This window comes from Anoplophora glabripennis, unplaced genomic scaffold, assembly GCF_000390285.2.
Source record: "Anoplophora glabripennis isolate ALB-LARVAE unplaced genomic scaffold, Agla_2.0 scaffold256, whole genome shotgun sequence".
NCBI lineage: Eukaryota > Metazoa > Arthropoda > Insecta > Coleoptera > Cerambycidae > Anoplophora > Anoplophora glabripennis.
This window is the reverse complement of record NW_019416358.1, coordinates 95785-113121: the sequence shown is the minus strand read 5'-3', so window position 1 is coordinate 113121 and position 17337 is coordinate 95785. Positions and strand designations below refer to the sequence as shown.

Below are 17337 nucleotides of genomic sequence, written 5' to 3'. Positions count from 1 at the left end.
CACACACATACGCACAAACATTTCTTGGTTATTGCGAAGGTCATCTGCTGCCTGAAATATTCTTAAGCGTAGTTCTTCTAAGGAGGCAACAGGAGTGGCATAAACAATACTTTTTATGTCCCCACAAAAAGAAATCCCTAGGCATTAGGTCAGGTGAACGTGCAGGCCAACAAACAGAGGCATGTTGGAAGATTTTACTTCAAAAATCTAAGATACTCAGCCGCTCCAAGCCTGTGTGGAAGAATAAAAGGAACTACTAGAGTATTTCCTACAATTCCCATCCAAACGTTTAAACTGAAATTATGTTGACATCTTGATGTAAATATTTCATAAGAATTTTCTTCCAACCATGAACGAACATTATGAAGGTTTACTGCACCTACTCTACGAAAATTTGCTTCATCGGTGAAAAGTATTAGGAAATTTAAGTCATGCTTGGAAATATTAATTGACAAAAATCCACGCGGTTAGGTGAATCAGGGTAATTCAATTCTTGCACGGGTTGATGGTGAAAAGGGTATAAAAGATTTTCATGAGCTACATTCCACACAAGACTGAGAAATTTCCAGTTGCCTGTACACATGTCTTGTGCTTGTACCACAGTCTTGTTCTAGGTGTTCCAGTATAGCTTCCTCAGTTTCAACAGTTCGGACATTACGCCTTCTTCCGGCACTATCACGATTGGGCTGAATTTTACCAGTTTCGCGAAGCCTTCTTTCCACCGAGGCCAATGTTTGTTTATGAAGAATCGGTCGGTTTGGAGATCTTTGGTGGTTATAATCTTTCTGCAGTGTTACTATTTTTTCCGGATTTGAAAAACACTTGGAGCATAAGCACATATTCGTCATTGGTATAATATTATTTGTCATAATTATTCTGATAATAAATTAATCAATTGGTACGAATTATTAGTTGACAGAAAGGGTCAATTTATTAATATGATAAATAACAATTTATTTGTTATGACACCTGCCTACTTTATTTTTACAAAGAGTGACCGCAAAAACAGCATAATTTTAGCCTATTTTCTCACCCTTGCCAAAGACCTTAAAAAAAATCCTAAAAATATTCAACATACATGTCAAATTATTGGTAATGAAAAATCAAGATGAGCATATTTTTTAGTTTTTCGAAAAATGTCGAATATCACCCCTAATTAGGGGTTGATATGATGACGCAAAACTGAATTATATAAATAATATCAATAAGGATAAAAGCAATTCTTATTGTATTTGTTCTATAAGGTATGGTAGGGTGGAAGAATGTTGGCTTGGGTCAATGTGAGAGATTGACACCGGTTGGCATTTGACCACCCCCCTAATTAATGAGGTTTTCCAGGTTTCCCTCATTCCTGCACTGAATGGTGGTTAGGGCCTACCAATATAAGTCGTTCCTGGGCGCAAATGCGGCCTGCGTAATAATAATATGCCGCCTCCTCTCCCGCACAAGTCTCCGACTTCTGTGCTAATTCTCGTAATTAGAATGAGGAGTAGAGATATTATTATTATTATAAAATAAAATCTTACAAATGTTACTAGGATATTCTAAATTATTAGAAATTCAAATCGTGTACTTCTCACTAGTATCTATATGAAAACCACCCCTGTAACGAAGGGGTGAACTACCCCCGAACGTGATAACATATGAAAATATCATAGTGATATAAAAAAACTGTCGAATATTTTATAATAGATCTGAGGGTAGCTTTCGCTGTACAGCAAGAATGAAATGCTCTAACTGCATAAAATCACGTACTTTTACTGAAAAGATCACATCGGGGTCACCACTTGAGGTTTGATTTCGCTGTACAGCAAGAATAAAACGCTCTCTCAACGGTAATAATAAAGAATTTTATTGAAAACTTGTATAGGAAAAGACGTGTTGTGTTTGTTGGAGAGTCCCTGTGTGTGGAGTCAGTCGTAGGTATATGGGTACCCGTCTGGTCGCCGGCGCATCCTGCTGGCGCTCTCGACGTGCTTAAAAATGGGTGCGAACATGTGTGCCCATAGATCTTACTTTTCTGATCAGAAAGATTAAGCAGACTTGACCTAATTATTCCAATTTTTTTTTTTTATAAAAATCAACCCTCAAGGGGTGAAATCATCCCCTAAAAATATTTGAAAAATTTTGATTTTTCAAGTAATTTTTTATTTTTTCCGTATTTCCCCTTGGCGAATTTAAGGGTGGACTTACAACTATATCACGGCCTCATTAATCATGAAAATAAATTATCTTATTTGTAAGATTTTATTTTATAGAAAAAATACAATAAGAATTGCTTTTATTCATATTGATATTATTCATACATTTTAGTTTTGCGTCATCATATCAACCCCTAATTAGGGGTGATTTTCGACACTTTTCGAAAAACTAAAAAATATGCTCATCTTGAATTTTCATTACCAATAATTTGACATATGCAGAATATTTTTAGGATTTTTTTTTAAGGTCTCTGGTAAGGGTGAGAAAATAGGCTAACTTTACAGTCACTCTTTTCGCAATTACCCCTTTAGTGAACGATGACGCATCTAATTTTTTTACTAGAAAACTATCGGTTTTATGGAAAAATTACAAGGGATACAAAAGTTGTGCAATAAATCAGTATTGTCAATAAATATTTTTTAAATAAACAATTTCCTTCATATAAAAAATTTCTAATAAAATATTGCAATGTGGTCGACTGTTTCACTCCTTTATAAAATACGCCAATGATCGAAAAAATATTGAAAAGCTGTCTCTTTGTAGGATGGTCATACCAAGTTTCGTGTCTCTAGCATTTCCCATGTTAATAATAATAAAATGTGAATTTCAACCCCCTCCTTTAAGAGGGTATATCGCCTCAGGGGTGCAACTTTTATATAGGTATTTTTACTTCAATCCTCTTATTTTTGGCTCTACATTCACTGGTACCACTTTTACTACTTTTATATTTAAAAACACCCTGTATACTTACGGATCAAAACAAATTTTGCAATTTTATTTTATTTATTTAACAACAAAGTACATTAATCGCCCTGGCTGCGGAAGAATCAACAAAAGAAATTACTAGTGGAACAGTGATAAGGATTTTAAAAATATATTTCGAGATACTAAAATAAGAGATAAGTAGGTAGTCAATTACAATTGAAGCTTATATCGAAAATAAAATTATATATTGAGAATTAATATAATTCTGTTAAAAACATTGGATAAAAATATACACAATTTTATAGAAATTGCATCACAAATTAGTTATTAGTATTGTGTATACCTTGCAAAATTATACAAAGAAACAATCATGTAAAATGTCAATAAAATATGTAAAAATGAATATAAAACATGTACATCCTAAGATCGTAATACTGGCCTATCGTTATAGATCTTCGTTTTTAACTAGTGGAGTTCTCGCTACTTCGAAGAATATTTTGTGGGAGTATTTGTTACGTACGGTCATCAACTGAGACTTGGGAGGCTGACTAATTCCGTTGTTTAGTAGGAACACTACTTGCATTATTTCCATCAGTGAGTAGCCTAGAAAAATTATTCATATATTACCCATGTCGTTTGTTAGATGTGAGCACAGCATTTGTCGGGTGTCTCAAAATTCATGGGAGAATTGAATTTTAATAATAACACTTTATTCGTCCAACAGTATAACCATTTACAGGACAATCCAATACAAGTATTAAAGTGAAGAAAGGAATAAAGCAATACACAACAAAATAAACTGATGGTAGCACTAAGCATTACTCTAAAAAATAAAAAATAAAACAAAAGAACAAAAAATAATTCATGCAAATATTTTACTGGCTACCGTTAGATATAGTAACAATTAAATATATCAGTTCTTAGTTGCATCAAAGAGCTCAGAAGAGAACAGTTGAAAATCTCAGCTATTATAGTCTTTCCGATATCAATTGAAGAACCAACAGGATGACAGTATGTACCAGGTTCGGTCGTTGACGCAGCAACTCGGCATTGAAATATTTGAAAAACTTGTTCCCATATTTATTTAGCCATACCCATATACAGGTCTGGTCGAACTAAACGTGCAGGTGGTAGAAATGTATACCCCCAGTTGAATGAGCGTGTGGGCAAACAGCAATACTCACTGTTGCTCTGCTTGACTGAGTCATAAATTTCAATTGTCGACAAGTCGCCTGGCAGTGCAGTGCAGTGCAGCAATGCGGAATTTGGTGTGATTCAAGTAATTTTAATTTATTATAGGCGCCCTCTATTAATCATTCATATTACAATTGTGAAAGGGATAAATAAGAGGGATATTTGGTTTATTAATATTATTACAACACGGCATTTTAGAGACCTTTTGAAACGGAACAAAACGAAATTTACCATCAATATAATAAAATTGTTTGAGGACAAAAATAATTAAAATATGTTGTTGGTGAAATGAACATATAATAGAAATTTTCTACACATTATATACAAATTATTATAATTTTTTACCTTTGGAAGAAAACTTTTTTAGGGGCGCCTATGAAACTCATTAAATTTGATTGCTTGTTTTTTTTATGCATGTTCAGCTGACTTCGGAAAGACTATACAAATAGAATTATAATTATAAAATATAAAATAATAAAATATGCTGACAATAAAAGATTCGTTCTAGCTAAAGGAGTGTGAAAAGTAGACCAAGAACGATTTGACGTTCTATGAACTAGAAAATAAAGTTGTCTAAAAATTCATTACGTAAGAGGGAATGTATGAATTTAAGTGAATAATAGCGTCTCCTAAAATTTAACAAATTAAGACCGAACCGGCTAAGTAATAAGTTATCGTCACAACCACCTCCGGATATATACTGCCAATGCAATATACAAGATATTTTAGAAATTCTCTGTATTGCCTCGATCATGAATATACATGAATACAGTGTAGGAAAGTACCGATGGTCTATCACAAGTTACGTGAGAGCGATAAAGTAAGCCATAGAAATCCATGTGATAGACAAGGATGGCTATAATGAAGGCATCTAATACGCCCATTTCGCCCTTCCACAAATAAGATCCACTTCTTATTTGTGGAAGGGCGAAATGGGCGTTGACTATTAAACGCCTTCATTATAGCCATCCTTGTCTATCACATGGATTTCTATGGCTTTCTTTATCGCTCTCACGTAACTTCTGATAGACCGTCGGTACTTTCCTACACTGTATAATAAAAATGCCTCCAAACGAGCGAGCAGTATTCAAGCTTGGATCTCACATATGGAAAAAAACAAGGTTTTTAAAACCTTAATATCATGGAAATCCCGACCTTGTCTGAATCCAAGTGCTTTGGTAGAAGCAGATACGGTGTGCTCTATGTGGGACATAAAGCTTAATTTTGAGTCAAAATGGACTCCCAGGTAACTAGGTTGCATCACAGTGAGCCAGCACATGCGAATCGATTACATAATTGAACAAAATTTTATTATGTTTACGAGTAAACGACATCGTTTTGCATTTATTGTTATTAAGAAAAAGTTTGTTCAAAGTACACCATCGGACCACATTGTTAAGCTGCAGCTGAAGCTTTACACGATCATCGACTACTTTAATGGCATTGAACAATTTCAAGTCATCTGCAAAGAACAATTTTTCACAATCAATTACACTATTAAGATCATTAACAGAGAGAAAAGTAATGGACCTAAATCCGACCCTTGCGGAATGCCAGATGATGCTAAATAAGGAATGGAATTAAATCCATTATAGGAAAATTTAATTTTGCACCATTTGTGCGGTAAAGTATTACTAACGAAAAAAAAAGACAGTGTGACAGCTGACGGTTCAGGGTTATTAAAAATGGAGCGCCACACGAAAGAATTTTTCATTGTTGAAAAAAAATAATGATGGTATGGATTAATTGAAAAATTCAGGGAGACTGGTTCAATTAGTTTGTGAGAGTCCAGGAACATCAATTTGTCACCGTGGTTAAGAATTGGACATTTCAAGAAGCTCTACAGCATATTCTTATAAAAGATTAACATCTTCATGCTTACAATGTTCAATCAACTCAAAAATTGAGGCCTACTGACAAAGAGAGTTCATTAAATGGATTATGGAAGTGGATGCTGAGTTTCCGAGCAAAAGCATCTTTAGCGACGCGGCTCATTTTCATCTTGATGGCTTCGTTAATAAAATTGTCGCATTTGGGATTAAGAGAATCCATGAGTGATTGTTGAGAAACAAATGCATCCACAACGTGTCGATGTTTAATACGTTTTTAGGCTGGAGGCATCATCGAACCATTCTTCGTCGAAACTGTGGCTGTGGTTAATGGTGCTCGCTATCGCGACATTATAGTCCAGTTTTTTTCCTAAATTGCAAGATATGGATGTATATGACATGTGGTTTCAACAAGACGGTGTCACATACCACACAACCCAAGAACACTCAATATTTATAAATCAGTAAAAAATGTACAATTTTTAATTAAAAACCTATGTTTTCTATTAAAATTACTTCTTGTACGAATTTTGGGACACCCTTTATAAACTGTGATATGGGCACATAATCTAAAACCGCTGTATCTTTTCTATTGCATCACGACACAAGCAATATTCGTATGAACTAAAACGAAAAATCCTAGTTAAATTAGTCACCGTTTTCATTTAATTAAAATGTTATCTTGACAATTCCCAAATCTGGATATCTCCCAAACTTTATTACTGGTTGCCTACATCATTACGTTTAACAAATAATGAATTCACGTCCGCAACGACTGTCTGATATTAGGACACACTAGTGACGTAATGACAAGCTTAAAACAGTTTTAATATAGTTAAAATCCACTTTTTGATAATGCCATGTTAAATTAAAAGAAAACTTAATTATTACCTGTGTAAAATTCTAGAGTGGGGGTCCAACCACTAATTTTCTTCATTTTTAGCGCCAAGTAAAGTGCCGCCGATGCCAGTTTTGAGTCTCGGATAGTGACCGTCTTGTAATCCATCAGCGAATATTCCAATATATATCTCGCTAGGGTCAACACAGGCATACTTATTTTCGCACACTGCAAAACAGAATGAAATACTTCACATTAACAAAAGTGATAGACAAAACTTTAGTTGTTAAAACATTAGATGACTCAAATATTTTTCCTTACACCGCACCATAAACTGCAATTTTACAAACACATTTGAGAATGAAAAGTAACAGTAAAGGTGTCGTATTTTAAGTGTGCAAATACTTCACAGCCCCAATCGGCCATATTGGCCAGACAAAATCAGTGACTGTGAAGTAGACGCGTGTGTGAAGTATTTGTGTATGTAAAGTAAAATATGCTTTCTAAAAAGTGACACTAAATGTAATATACAGGGTGTTTCATAATGATGTGCAAATATTTTAAGGAGGTGTTTAGAAGGTATTTTTAGGGGGTACTTCCAATATATTTTTTTGATTTGATCCCCCCCTCCTTAAAATATTTGCACATCATTAGGAAACACCCTAGATTACCGAAGTGAAGTCAAATTTTATATTTTACAGAACTTGCCTTTTAACATTCTGGCTACTGTTTCTTTAGAAATTCAAAGGTTGAATGCACAACCGCATTCAATCATTTTTTAGTTCAATCCACATTGTGAAAGAACAGGCCGTGCTGTGCTGTAATTTGCAAGTGAGCGACAACCTTAAAGGCTTCAGCTTGGAATAAAAGCAGATAAACTAATTGGGGGAACAAAAAATTGGGTATATTGCACAGATAATTATGTTTTAGTAGTTTTATTTATTGTTTTTTAACAAGAATAGTGCTCTATAACTTTCTTACTACAAGTTTTTGATAGAAGTTTTCTTGAAACATTTGTAGGTAGATGTGTATGGATACCTCCTAGTTTTATTTGAAAAATTCTTAGTAAATGAAAACCCAAGTAAGAAAACCCCAGCAAAGTCGTGAACAATTTTTTTGTAAATAATAAAAACTGCAAAAAATTACACTTTTTGTTTTTTTTATATCCCAAAAAATAATTATGGAATCGTCTTACTTTCAATAGGACTTTTGTAGAGAATTCATTTCATTTTTTACAAGGAATATCCAGAAAAGCCTCTAAAATGGACCTTTTTTCAAAAATTCATAACTCCGTCAAATTTGAAGCTGAAAAAACAATCTTGCAGAAAATGGCAGATAATAATATGTAGTTTAATCACGCACCAGATGGTTTTTGTCCGATGCATAGTTTTTGCACAATTGCATTATAAACAAATTAGGGTCTTTTTTGCACAATGTGGCGATTTATCAAAAATGGTCCAATTTAAATTCTGCAAACGGCATCTGAATGTAGACGACAAATCTCCAATTTGTATATCTCAGATTTTCGCCTGGGTAAGGGGAAATATGCTAAAAATGCCTTTGAAAATCACCTGAAACGATATAAAGTATCCGACTTTCGCTCGAACGTACTTACGATCGTTTCGGGCGTCTTTCAAGGGCATTTTTAACATATTTCCCATCACCCAGGCGAAAATCTGAGATATACAAATTGGAGATTTTGTCGTCTACTTTCAGATGCCATTTTCAGAATTTAAATCGGATTATTTTTGATAAAACGACATGTTGTGCAAAAAAAGACCCTAATTTGTTTATAATGCAATTGTGCAAAAACTATGCATCGGACAGAAACCATCTTGTGCACAATTAAATTACATATTATCGTCTGTCATTTTTCGCAAGATTGTTTTTCTAGCTTCAAATTTGACCGAGTTATAAATTTTTGAAAAAAGGTATATTTTAGAGATTTTTCCGGATTTTCTCTGTAAAAAATTAACCGATCGAGTCGCACAAAAAACCATTTTATAGGTTTTTTTATTTTCTACAAAACTCCTATTGAGAGTAAGACGATTCCATCATTATTTTTCAAGATATAAAAAAAACAAAAAATGTCTTTTTTTGCATTTTAAAAAAAATTGTTCACGACTTTGCTGGGGAAATCACTTGGGTTTTCATTTACTAAGTATTTCTCAAAAGGTAATACATGAAATTTGCTATAATATTTAAGTGTAAAAACAGCCTCTTTTTTCGCTCTATTGGTTGGCCTATAAGTCAGAGACTCTTTGAGAACTGAAAAAGTCGAATTGGTGAGTCGTCCGCTGTACAGCCCTAATTTGGCATCCAATGACTTTTTTAATTCCCGCACATCAAAAATAAATTACAAGATCGTTTTTCAATGAAGAATCTGTTGTAGTGCTCAAAATGTATGTTTTGGAGGTACTTCAATCGGAATGAAAAAATTGCTTCGAAAATTGGTTCAAGCACATGCAAAAGTGTATCGATCTTCCAGGAGAATATTTTGAAAAACAGAATAAAGCCATATATGACGATTAATTTATTTTTTTGTTCTCTATTCCAGAAACATAAAAGGCAACCCTCATATTTCTACTTCTCCAATATTATACAACTCCAATTAAACCCTTGCAAACCTAAGAGCAAATGTAAAAGTACATACCCTGGCATATCTTCTCAAAAACCTGTAACTGATGGGAATTCCAAGGTCAAAACCGCATATTTTCAGCAGATTCATTTCCATCCTGATCAGCTCGCGTCTCGAGTACGCTCCATCACAGATGTACAGGAAATCGTCGACAGATGGGGGAATCCTTTCATCATATTTGCTGGCTATGAACATGGCGGCGGCCCCAACAAGTTGGAGAGTTTCCTTTCCCACTGTCATCCTGCTGAGGTACATGTCAACAAGCTTGACACCGAGGTACAGAGTTTCGTGGTTCAATTCGAAACTTTCCTGGATCTCCACCATCCAGTCGACCAAAAGTGAGCGCATCCAACGCGTCAGGCATATCTGACGGTCCATGTAGTCAGGAATTTGAAAACTTGCCTATTAAAAAGATAAAATAATCTGTAATAAAAATCCACGATAGAAATTATTTTCGTGCTCACTTCTCTGTCCTTCAAGTAATTAAATATATCCATTGCGTAATGAGACACCTGAAATATATCGTCCCAGTTTTCTTTGTCATAATCTTCGACATCATAAGGAACTTCGTGATTGCCAAGATTCAGTCTGGTCTCAATCTGTTCAGCCACTAGGGAAATGTTGTTCGCACTAGCTTGTTCCCCATTATTACATGGTGAAGACTCGGTCGACTTTTCGGATCTGGTACCTTGATGTTTCTTTGCACTGAAGTATGGAGTGTCATTACTAAAAGGTATAGAATGTAATACTGGTGGTATATGTTTTAAGCTTATTTGTTCCATATCGATTAAAGAAATGTTACTTAATGTCAAAATAAACAAATTTTGAGTAAGGTAAGTGTACAAGTAATCATCAGGTTAGTTAGTATTTTGTTTAATCTTTTCTTAAGTTTATTTACTGTACACAGGGTGATCCACAACTTATCCAAAAAAATTTGGGAATAGATGCGGCATGAGAAATTGAGTCAATATCATAAAAATTTTTTTTTTAAAATCCTTATAGTTTCCGAGAAAAAAATTATTGAAGTTATAGTCCATTCAACCACTACATAGCTGGACAACTGTAGTCTCTAGCGTTATTCGCAATACGCGTGGAGAGCGTCGTAGCCTCAGCAACTCCGAATACTGAAATCCAATTTTGCAATCGTCGCTGCAATAGTGTTTACCTGCTTTCTGTGGTGTTTACAATACTTTTTTAGTAGTTAGTGTCAAAAATGGTTTGTGTGTATCAATTAGGAGTTGATGGATATCGTTTTAATTTATGGTGAAGCAAGACTTTGAATTATGGTGAAGCATTTCTGTTATGGTGAAGCAAGACAACATTTGTGTTAGTTCGTAGAAACTGAGTAAGACGGACCCAAAAAAAAATTTATTATATTAATTAATAAAGGCAAAAGCCGTTGAATTTGCCGATATAAAATAGGTGCTATAAAATTCTATTTATTTCTTTCCTTGCGAAAGTTTTTGTCTGTTTTTATCACACCGTCATGCCGGACGCATTATGCGAGGTCAGGTTTTACAGTGGACCAGTTTCCAATGCCATGCAGAAGTGTATTTTTAAATCATTGTCGAACTGCCCTTGTACATCCAGAATTTTTTTTTTTTGGATAAGTTCTGAATCACCCTGGATATTTTGCAAATAACTCAATGTAGCCATATTAAAATATCACATTTTGTATTAGTAGTTGTTATAAGAAATTTTTGTTTGTATAAATTATCATCATATTGAACAAACTGGAGGAAATTATTGAAATTACAATTTAAAACCGATTTAGTCAATCAAATATCTTTGTACTTTTAGGAGCCTGTACACGAGACTGGGCCAAAAAAATTGACTTTTTTTTTTAAGATATATCGAGAATATCATTCAGAATGACGAAAAAAATTATCGCGAGAGTTTGAGCCCTTAATATTAGTTTTAAGAGGTCTATCATCGCTAGTTTCGATTTTTTATTCCTGATCCCATTTTTGCGTCAAAACCGCCAAACCATCGAGGTAAAAAAATTAAACTCAGGGTTCATAGTTCAAAAGCAATAAAGAATCCCCTGACTTCTCCAGGATTTCCTGACTATTCTCTGTTTTTTATGAAGAATAACAAATTTCCTGACTTTTCCCGGTATTCCCGGTTTTCCCGGCTGCTACGAACCCTGTATAATAACTACAAATATTTTTGATGGAAATTGAATGCCCTACAAAAAAGATCTGATTGAAAATTTTCGGCAGACGAGCTGTTTCCATGTAATCAAGCCTTGAAAATTGATGTTTTTCCGATTTGACTTTAACTTTGGAATTTTGTAAATAGCAAACAAATTAATATCTGAAAAAGAACAATATAGATTTTCAAAGGAAATTTAATGCTCTCCAAAAAAGGTCTCTTAACATTTTTGCATAAATTTACTCCTTCAAAAGTTATTTACGATTGAAGTTGAAGTAAAAATTAAAGTTGTTTTTTCGTTTTGCACCCAATTTTTTCACTCAATGGAACTAAGTTTTCTCATCTCAAATCAGAGGAATAATATTCATTCTCACACCCTATAAAGAATTGATATTATACATCATCGACAATTATTATTCTATCAATACAATCATCAAAAATATCCAAAATTCATAATATATTCAAATTCATTCTCACTCAATAGCTATTTTATTCTACAAGAATGTAGTTTTTCTGTTTCAAAATAATTTTAAAAATAACAATCATGTAGTTTTACTACTAAAGATCATTTATTTACATTATATTCATTAATATATACGAATTCATGTCTTTCAACTTTCCTCCCTTACCCCTCTATTTGTTTCTCTTTTCCTCAACTTATTAAGCATTATGACAAGTGAAAATACTTCACCTTCTCCTTAATAACTGCAACGTCTACTACAAATGCCGACTGAGTAAAAATGACCTTGAATATTTTTTTGAGCCATAATCTGATTTTTCTTTCATATAAATGTATAAGTACAATAATTTTTTTCACCTTGATGGTTTGGCAGTTTTGACGAAAAAATGCTATCAGGAATAAAAAATTGAAACTAGCGATGATAGACCTCTTAAAACTAATATTAAGGGCTCAAACTCTCAAGATATTTTTTTTCGTCATTCTTAATAATATTCTCGATTGTATATCAAAAAAAAATGTTAAATTTTTTTGGCCCAGTCTACTGTACACATCTATCATCTGCAACAAATATGATGTTTAACACTATCATATTTTCTTCGTGACTAGCATATGTAACAATACCAACTAGTAGGTATTTTCACTTAAACTTCAATATATTCTTGTTTTTTTTGGTATTGTTTTTTTGTCTTGCTGCTTATTCCTCCATTTTTTCATTTTCTTCCTTATACCTGTTGCAATTTTTTTAATTTACCTTACTCCATTTTTAGAAAATAATTTATGCTTCTGATGTTGCCAGAGCATCTTTTTATTTTTGAAGAGTAAGGTAGGTCAATAAAATATATTTTTCAAAGATGATGGAAACTCACTTAGAATTCATGATCATTATCATGAAATGATTATTTTTAACAATAATTACCCCCATAATCTCATTTGCATTGTATCTACAAATGATTGTGTTGTCACCTTTCTTAAAAACGGCTGCAAACTGAATTTTGGCATGGGCAAGTTGTATTGAAATGCCACTATATTAATATATTTGCCATTTCTTTGGTTGACGTAAGTTACATTATTAATTTTTTTCCTTCAATTTTCTTTTTCTTTAAAGAAATTGAAACAATAAATAATTTGTAAATTGTTTGTTCTGTCTATAAACTCTTTTATTTATACCCATTGTAGTTTTTTGTTAAATGTGATACTTTAACATAACTCCCGACCTATTTACATAATAGTAAAATATTAAGGCCGGTACGTTGAGTCTCGGTTAAGACTCGATTAACTAATCAGGCGATTAGACAGTGAATATACTATTATAAAATAAATCAGTATATGTACACCTCAACCATGTGATTACTTAACCAAGGCTTAACCGAGATTCAATGTACTGGGCCTTAAAGTATTTTTTTAATAGCAGCCTTGTCATCTGTCATTCTAATTTTGATCTGTAATCATTACTAAACTGTAGTGTGTAATACTAGCTTACAAGATTATAAGGGCATAGCCGTGGCAAAACAAAAATTTATATTTATGTCGGGGGATGTGACAAAAAAAGCACATACTTAAAATTATCATGTTTCCCAACTTTAATAAATTAAAATCATTTTAACTTAAATTTATAATTTTTTGTTTATCAATTACTATTTTTAAAGAATAATTTGGTACTTTTTAAACGTAATTGTCAGTTGGAGTTTCTTAAATAAATAATTGTTACCGGCGCAACAATTTTTTTTGTAATTTTTTCTTTCATTAAATGAACAGGGGTGGGTGGGCAAGCGTTCCAAGCTGCCCACCGTAGCTATGTCTATGCTAGCTTACAAGATGGTATGTAAGTAAATCAAGTCCTTTTCTTTTGTATCGACGTTGCATTCCATCATATATACCACATGACAGTTCCGCTATGACTTTGAATTTTCTTTTTTTAGTTTTTTATTTTTTACAAGATTTTAACACAGATCACAGAACGGTTTTAATTTAGTACTATGATGGATTTCTCTTCTCCCTTACGTTTTAAAATATCTTTTGATTTGCTTCGTGAAGACCAAGGGACAGCCTTGTATTCAGCATCTCATATTTTAAAATTAAAATGGTGGCAATCGTGGCTGGGATTGAAAGATTTTATATAATATTTCTAATAATAAAATACATATTTTTTAAAACAGAAATGTTTCAATCCTAAGATTATTCTTCTTTCTATTCGCCTAATTCTTTGCAGTTAGTGATATGTAAATATGTTAAATGACTAATTAAACTATTACTGTCAATGTGAATGGAATGTAATTGATATTTACTTGTTTTTTGGAATCGGATATCAGAAAATCCTTAATATTAAAAAAAAATGTGTTAAAGGTGATAACTGTGCCACTGATAATTACTGGTATGTATACCTTACATTATTATTGTAAAAAATAATTAACTCCAACGGCAGTTGAAATGAAGAGGCACACAACTGATTTAGAACTTTTCAGATTGCACGAAATAAATACTTACACGTCTTCTAAGGCAGTACAGTATAACGTCTCCTCAGTTTTCTCGAACTCATTGCTCAGTCTCTTGTTAGCTTTATTGGCATTAGTACTATCCTTTAGTACTTCTTTTGGTTTCTGAGCAGTCTGATCAGGTACTATAACAGTTTTCCCAGTAGCTCTCGTAACAATTTTGTGTCCGGGAGCCGGCGGCGGCGCCAGTAAGTTCTCGTTTTGTCTAGGTTTTAATATTGTCTTAACGGAAGTTAGAGTTTTAACTTGCACTGTTACTTTTTTCACTGGCAGGGATGACTTCAAGCCCACCTTGTGCTTATCATCTAAGGCTTTTATTTTTAAGTCGTTGACATTGACGTTTCTGTCTCCAAAGGCTGTTCTTTTGTTGGCTTTGTTTTCTTTCGAAGGTGAACAGTCAGCCTTTCGTTTAGTTCGCGAGACATCTTTGGTTTGGCCACAGTTTGCAATTGCCCTGCTCCTTGTGGAAATGGTGTGGCGAGATGCCAGTTCGGAAAGCATCGGATGCACAGATTTTGTCGGGGCCATTATGTTCTTTAAATCGCTATGTAACTGCAGGCAGAAAATAAATCTCATATTCAAAACGTGTATAAATGTACAGGATGTAATGTTCGACCAAAGATTTCCAGAATAAACCTATTTAGCCCAATTTACCTACATAAAATATCGCTCAATTTAGCCGCTTGAGGACATCAAAATGCATACAAGATTTTTGCTCACTCAAAAACGTGTTTATCAATTTTAATACTCTATATGGAATTTAAATGAGGTTTTTTATGCTCGCCAAAAAAATTTTGAGAACATATCCAGTATTTTTATTGCTACTTGTTTAATGTCTATATTTGAAAGCTTTTTTGACTCCAGAACATTTTTTTTAGATGATCAGTTTTATCTGAAACAAATATTTTTGGAACCATATGCATCTATCACTGTTACTTATTAAATGCGAACGAGAAAAAGTAACAGTAGATTAGATTCGTTTTATCAACAATGATTAAACTGTCATAAAAACATGTCCAAATTGTCAAAATAAAAGGCAATGAGTTTTAATGGACTTGGAAGTACTCTAGGGGTGAAATTAAGAAATTTTATATATAGGTGAGTAGCTAAAGGAATCTCATGCATTTTCCGAAATTACCAATGAATCTGTGTTTGCAATTGCAAAGTAAAAGTAAATAAAAAGAAATTGATTAAAATAATTAAGACATATCCGTTGACGGCACATCAAATTAAAGTGGTCATATTTTGATAATGAAGGGTGCAACCGATGTTAATTTTTAGGGGATGATTTCTACGCCCATAGAATTTTCGAAAAAAAATTTGAAATGAAATTTGCAAAATGAAAACTTTGAATAGAGAGAAATCTCAAAAGGGTAGCACATATACATGTGCAAAATATATATACAAATATTTTTTATAAGTAACTAATAGGCGTTTTTATACACACTTTTACAAAATAAAACTTTCTAGGAAGTCACACTTAGGTATTTACTTAAAATTTTAATTCGCTTCGTAAACAAATAAACCCCATTGCATTATATCAGTTGATCATGAAAAAAAAAAGAAAAAACAGAGTTTTACCCTTTTTAAAATGTCAGGGGTGACCACCTATATTAAAATTTTTTTATTCACGAATTTCGCTTGAATTGGGACCTTAAAAATCATCCCCTAAAAAATCGTTTCATTATCAAAATATATTACTATCTAAAGTTTCATCAGTCATCACTACAGATTTATCCAAAGTAGCCGAATGAGGAAAAGAAACATATGTTGCAAATTGCAAATAATATTTATTTAGTTTTTTAAGGCATTACTTAAATATTTGCCCCAAGTATTAATATTTTAAATGGGTTAAATTTTCCAAAAATATTTTAAAAAATTTCTTGAAATAAAAAAATTCTGTTAAATTTCCAAAAATTAATAATAGTTTTGATTTTATTATTAAAAAAAAACTCATAAACGTGTTATATCTACATAACCAAATTTGAATTCCTGTTTTTAAGTTATCTACCCAGTGTTACAGTGAAATTATCTACGTAACTGATCGCGATAAATTTAAATAATAATAACAATTAATTTATTAATATTATATCTTAAGAATAAATAAATTATGTTGTCCTAAATCAGGACCTCAACGATCGAGTCAGTGACCTGTTGTAATCATATAGATCAATATATATCTTACCAAAAATATAACAAAATAAAGGAAAATTCAAGTTTTAAACGAAACTACTTACCTAAAATTAAATTATTTGTATATATTATGATAGTACTAGTTAATATCTGGGTATTTATCATACCAACGTCAAAATTAGACCAATGTCCACGAAAAATTTACCCGCCCTTTTTAGCACAATTTGCAATAAAATCCTTGTAATTATGAAAAAATTACTAAATAATTTCCACGCACTATATATTAATCACTAGTTGAATCCTTCTTGAATATAAATACACGGCACTAAATCGGTTATTTAAAAAAAATAGGAAAAAGTTAAAAAGAAAATGGAGGTCGTTAAAAAATCTTTTCCTACAAAAAAGGTCATATTTATCTATTAAAATTAAAAAATTGTGTACAAAAACTCACAACAAACAGAAGACAAATTAAAACTGACTTACCCATAAAATATCTTGTAATTTCTAATAAAGTTTCTTGTAAAATTGGATAAAAATGCACATGTAAAATTCGTTGATGTCAAGCTTGTCAGCTTGTCGGTTGGTTTTAGATTTTCAGTTGTTTTGAAATATTTCGACTGTTAAGAATTAAAGGACTTCGCAATTCGATTGGTCGAATAACAGGGAGGGGACAAAACGGTTCTTTAAACAAT

General features: G+C 32.6%; 1 protein-coding gene across 2 annotated transcripts; it reads right to left on the bottom strand.

Annotated features, from left to right (window-relative positions):
* Positions 1-2979: 2979 nt before the first annotated feature.
* Positions 2980-17217, bottom strand: LOC108907971 (G2/mitotic-specific cyclin-B3). 2 transcript variants are annotated; one of them, XM_018711856.1, is made up of 6 exons: positions 17129-17217; positions 14505-15064; positions 9871-10132; positions 9422-9808; positions 6822-6996; positions 2980-3510 (listed from the first exon to the last, which is right to left on the bottom strand). In XM_018711856.1, exons 2-6 carry the CDS (start codon positions 15038-15040, stop codon positions 3353-3355), a joined length of 1518 nt encoding a protein of 505 aa, XP_018567372.1. In that variant the 5' UTR covers positions 15041-15064; positions 17129-17217; the 3' UTR covers positions 2980-3352. The 2 variants fall into 2 exon arrangements, with proteins under 2 accessions (XP_018567372.1, XP_018567373.1); XM_018711857.1 differs by having other exon boundaries at positions 9871-10111.
* Between the last annotated feature and the right edge of the window lie 120 nt (positions 17218-17337).

Coding starts and splice junctions, on each gene's coding strand:
- LOC108907971 (XM_018711856.1), bottom strand. CDS start 15,040: ATGGCCCCGACAAAATCTGTGCATCCGATGCTTTCCGAACTGGCATCT. Junction 10,133..14,504: donor TGTACTGCCTTAGAAGACGT/GTAAGTATTTAT, acceptor TATACCTTTTAG/TAATGACACTCCATACTTCA. Junction 6,997..9,421: donor TTTTGAGAAGATATGCCAGG/GTATGTACTTTT, acceptor TCTGTTTTGCAG/TGTGCGAAAATAAGTATGCC.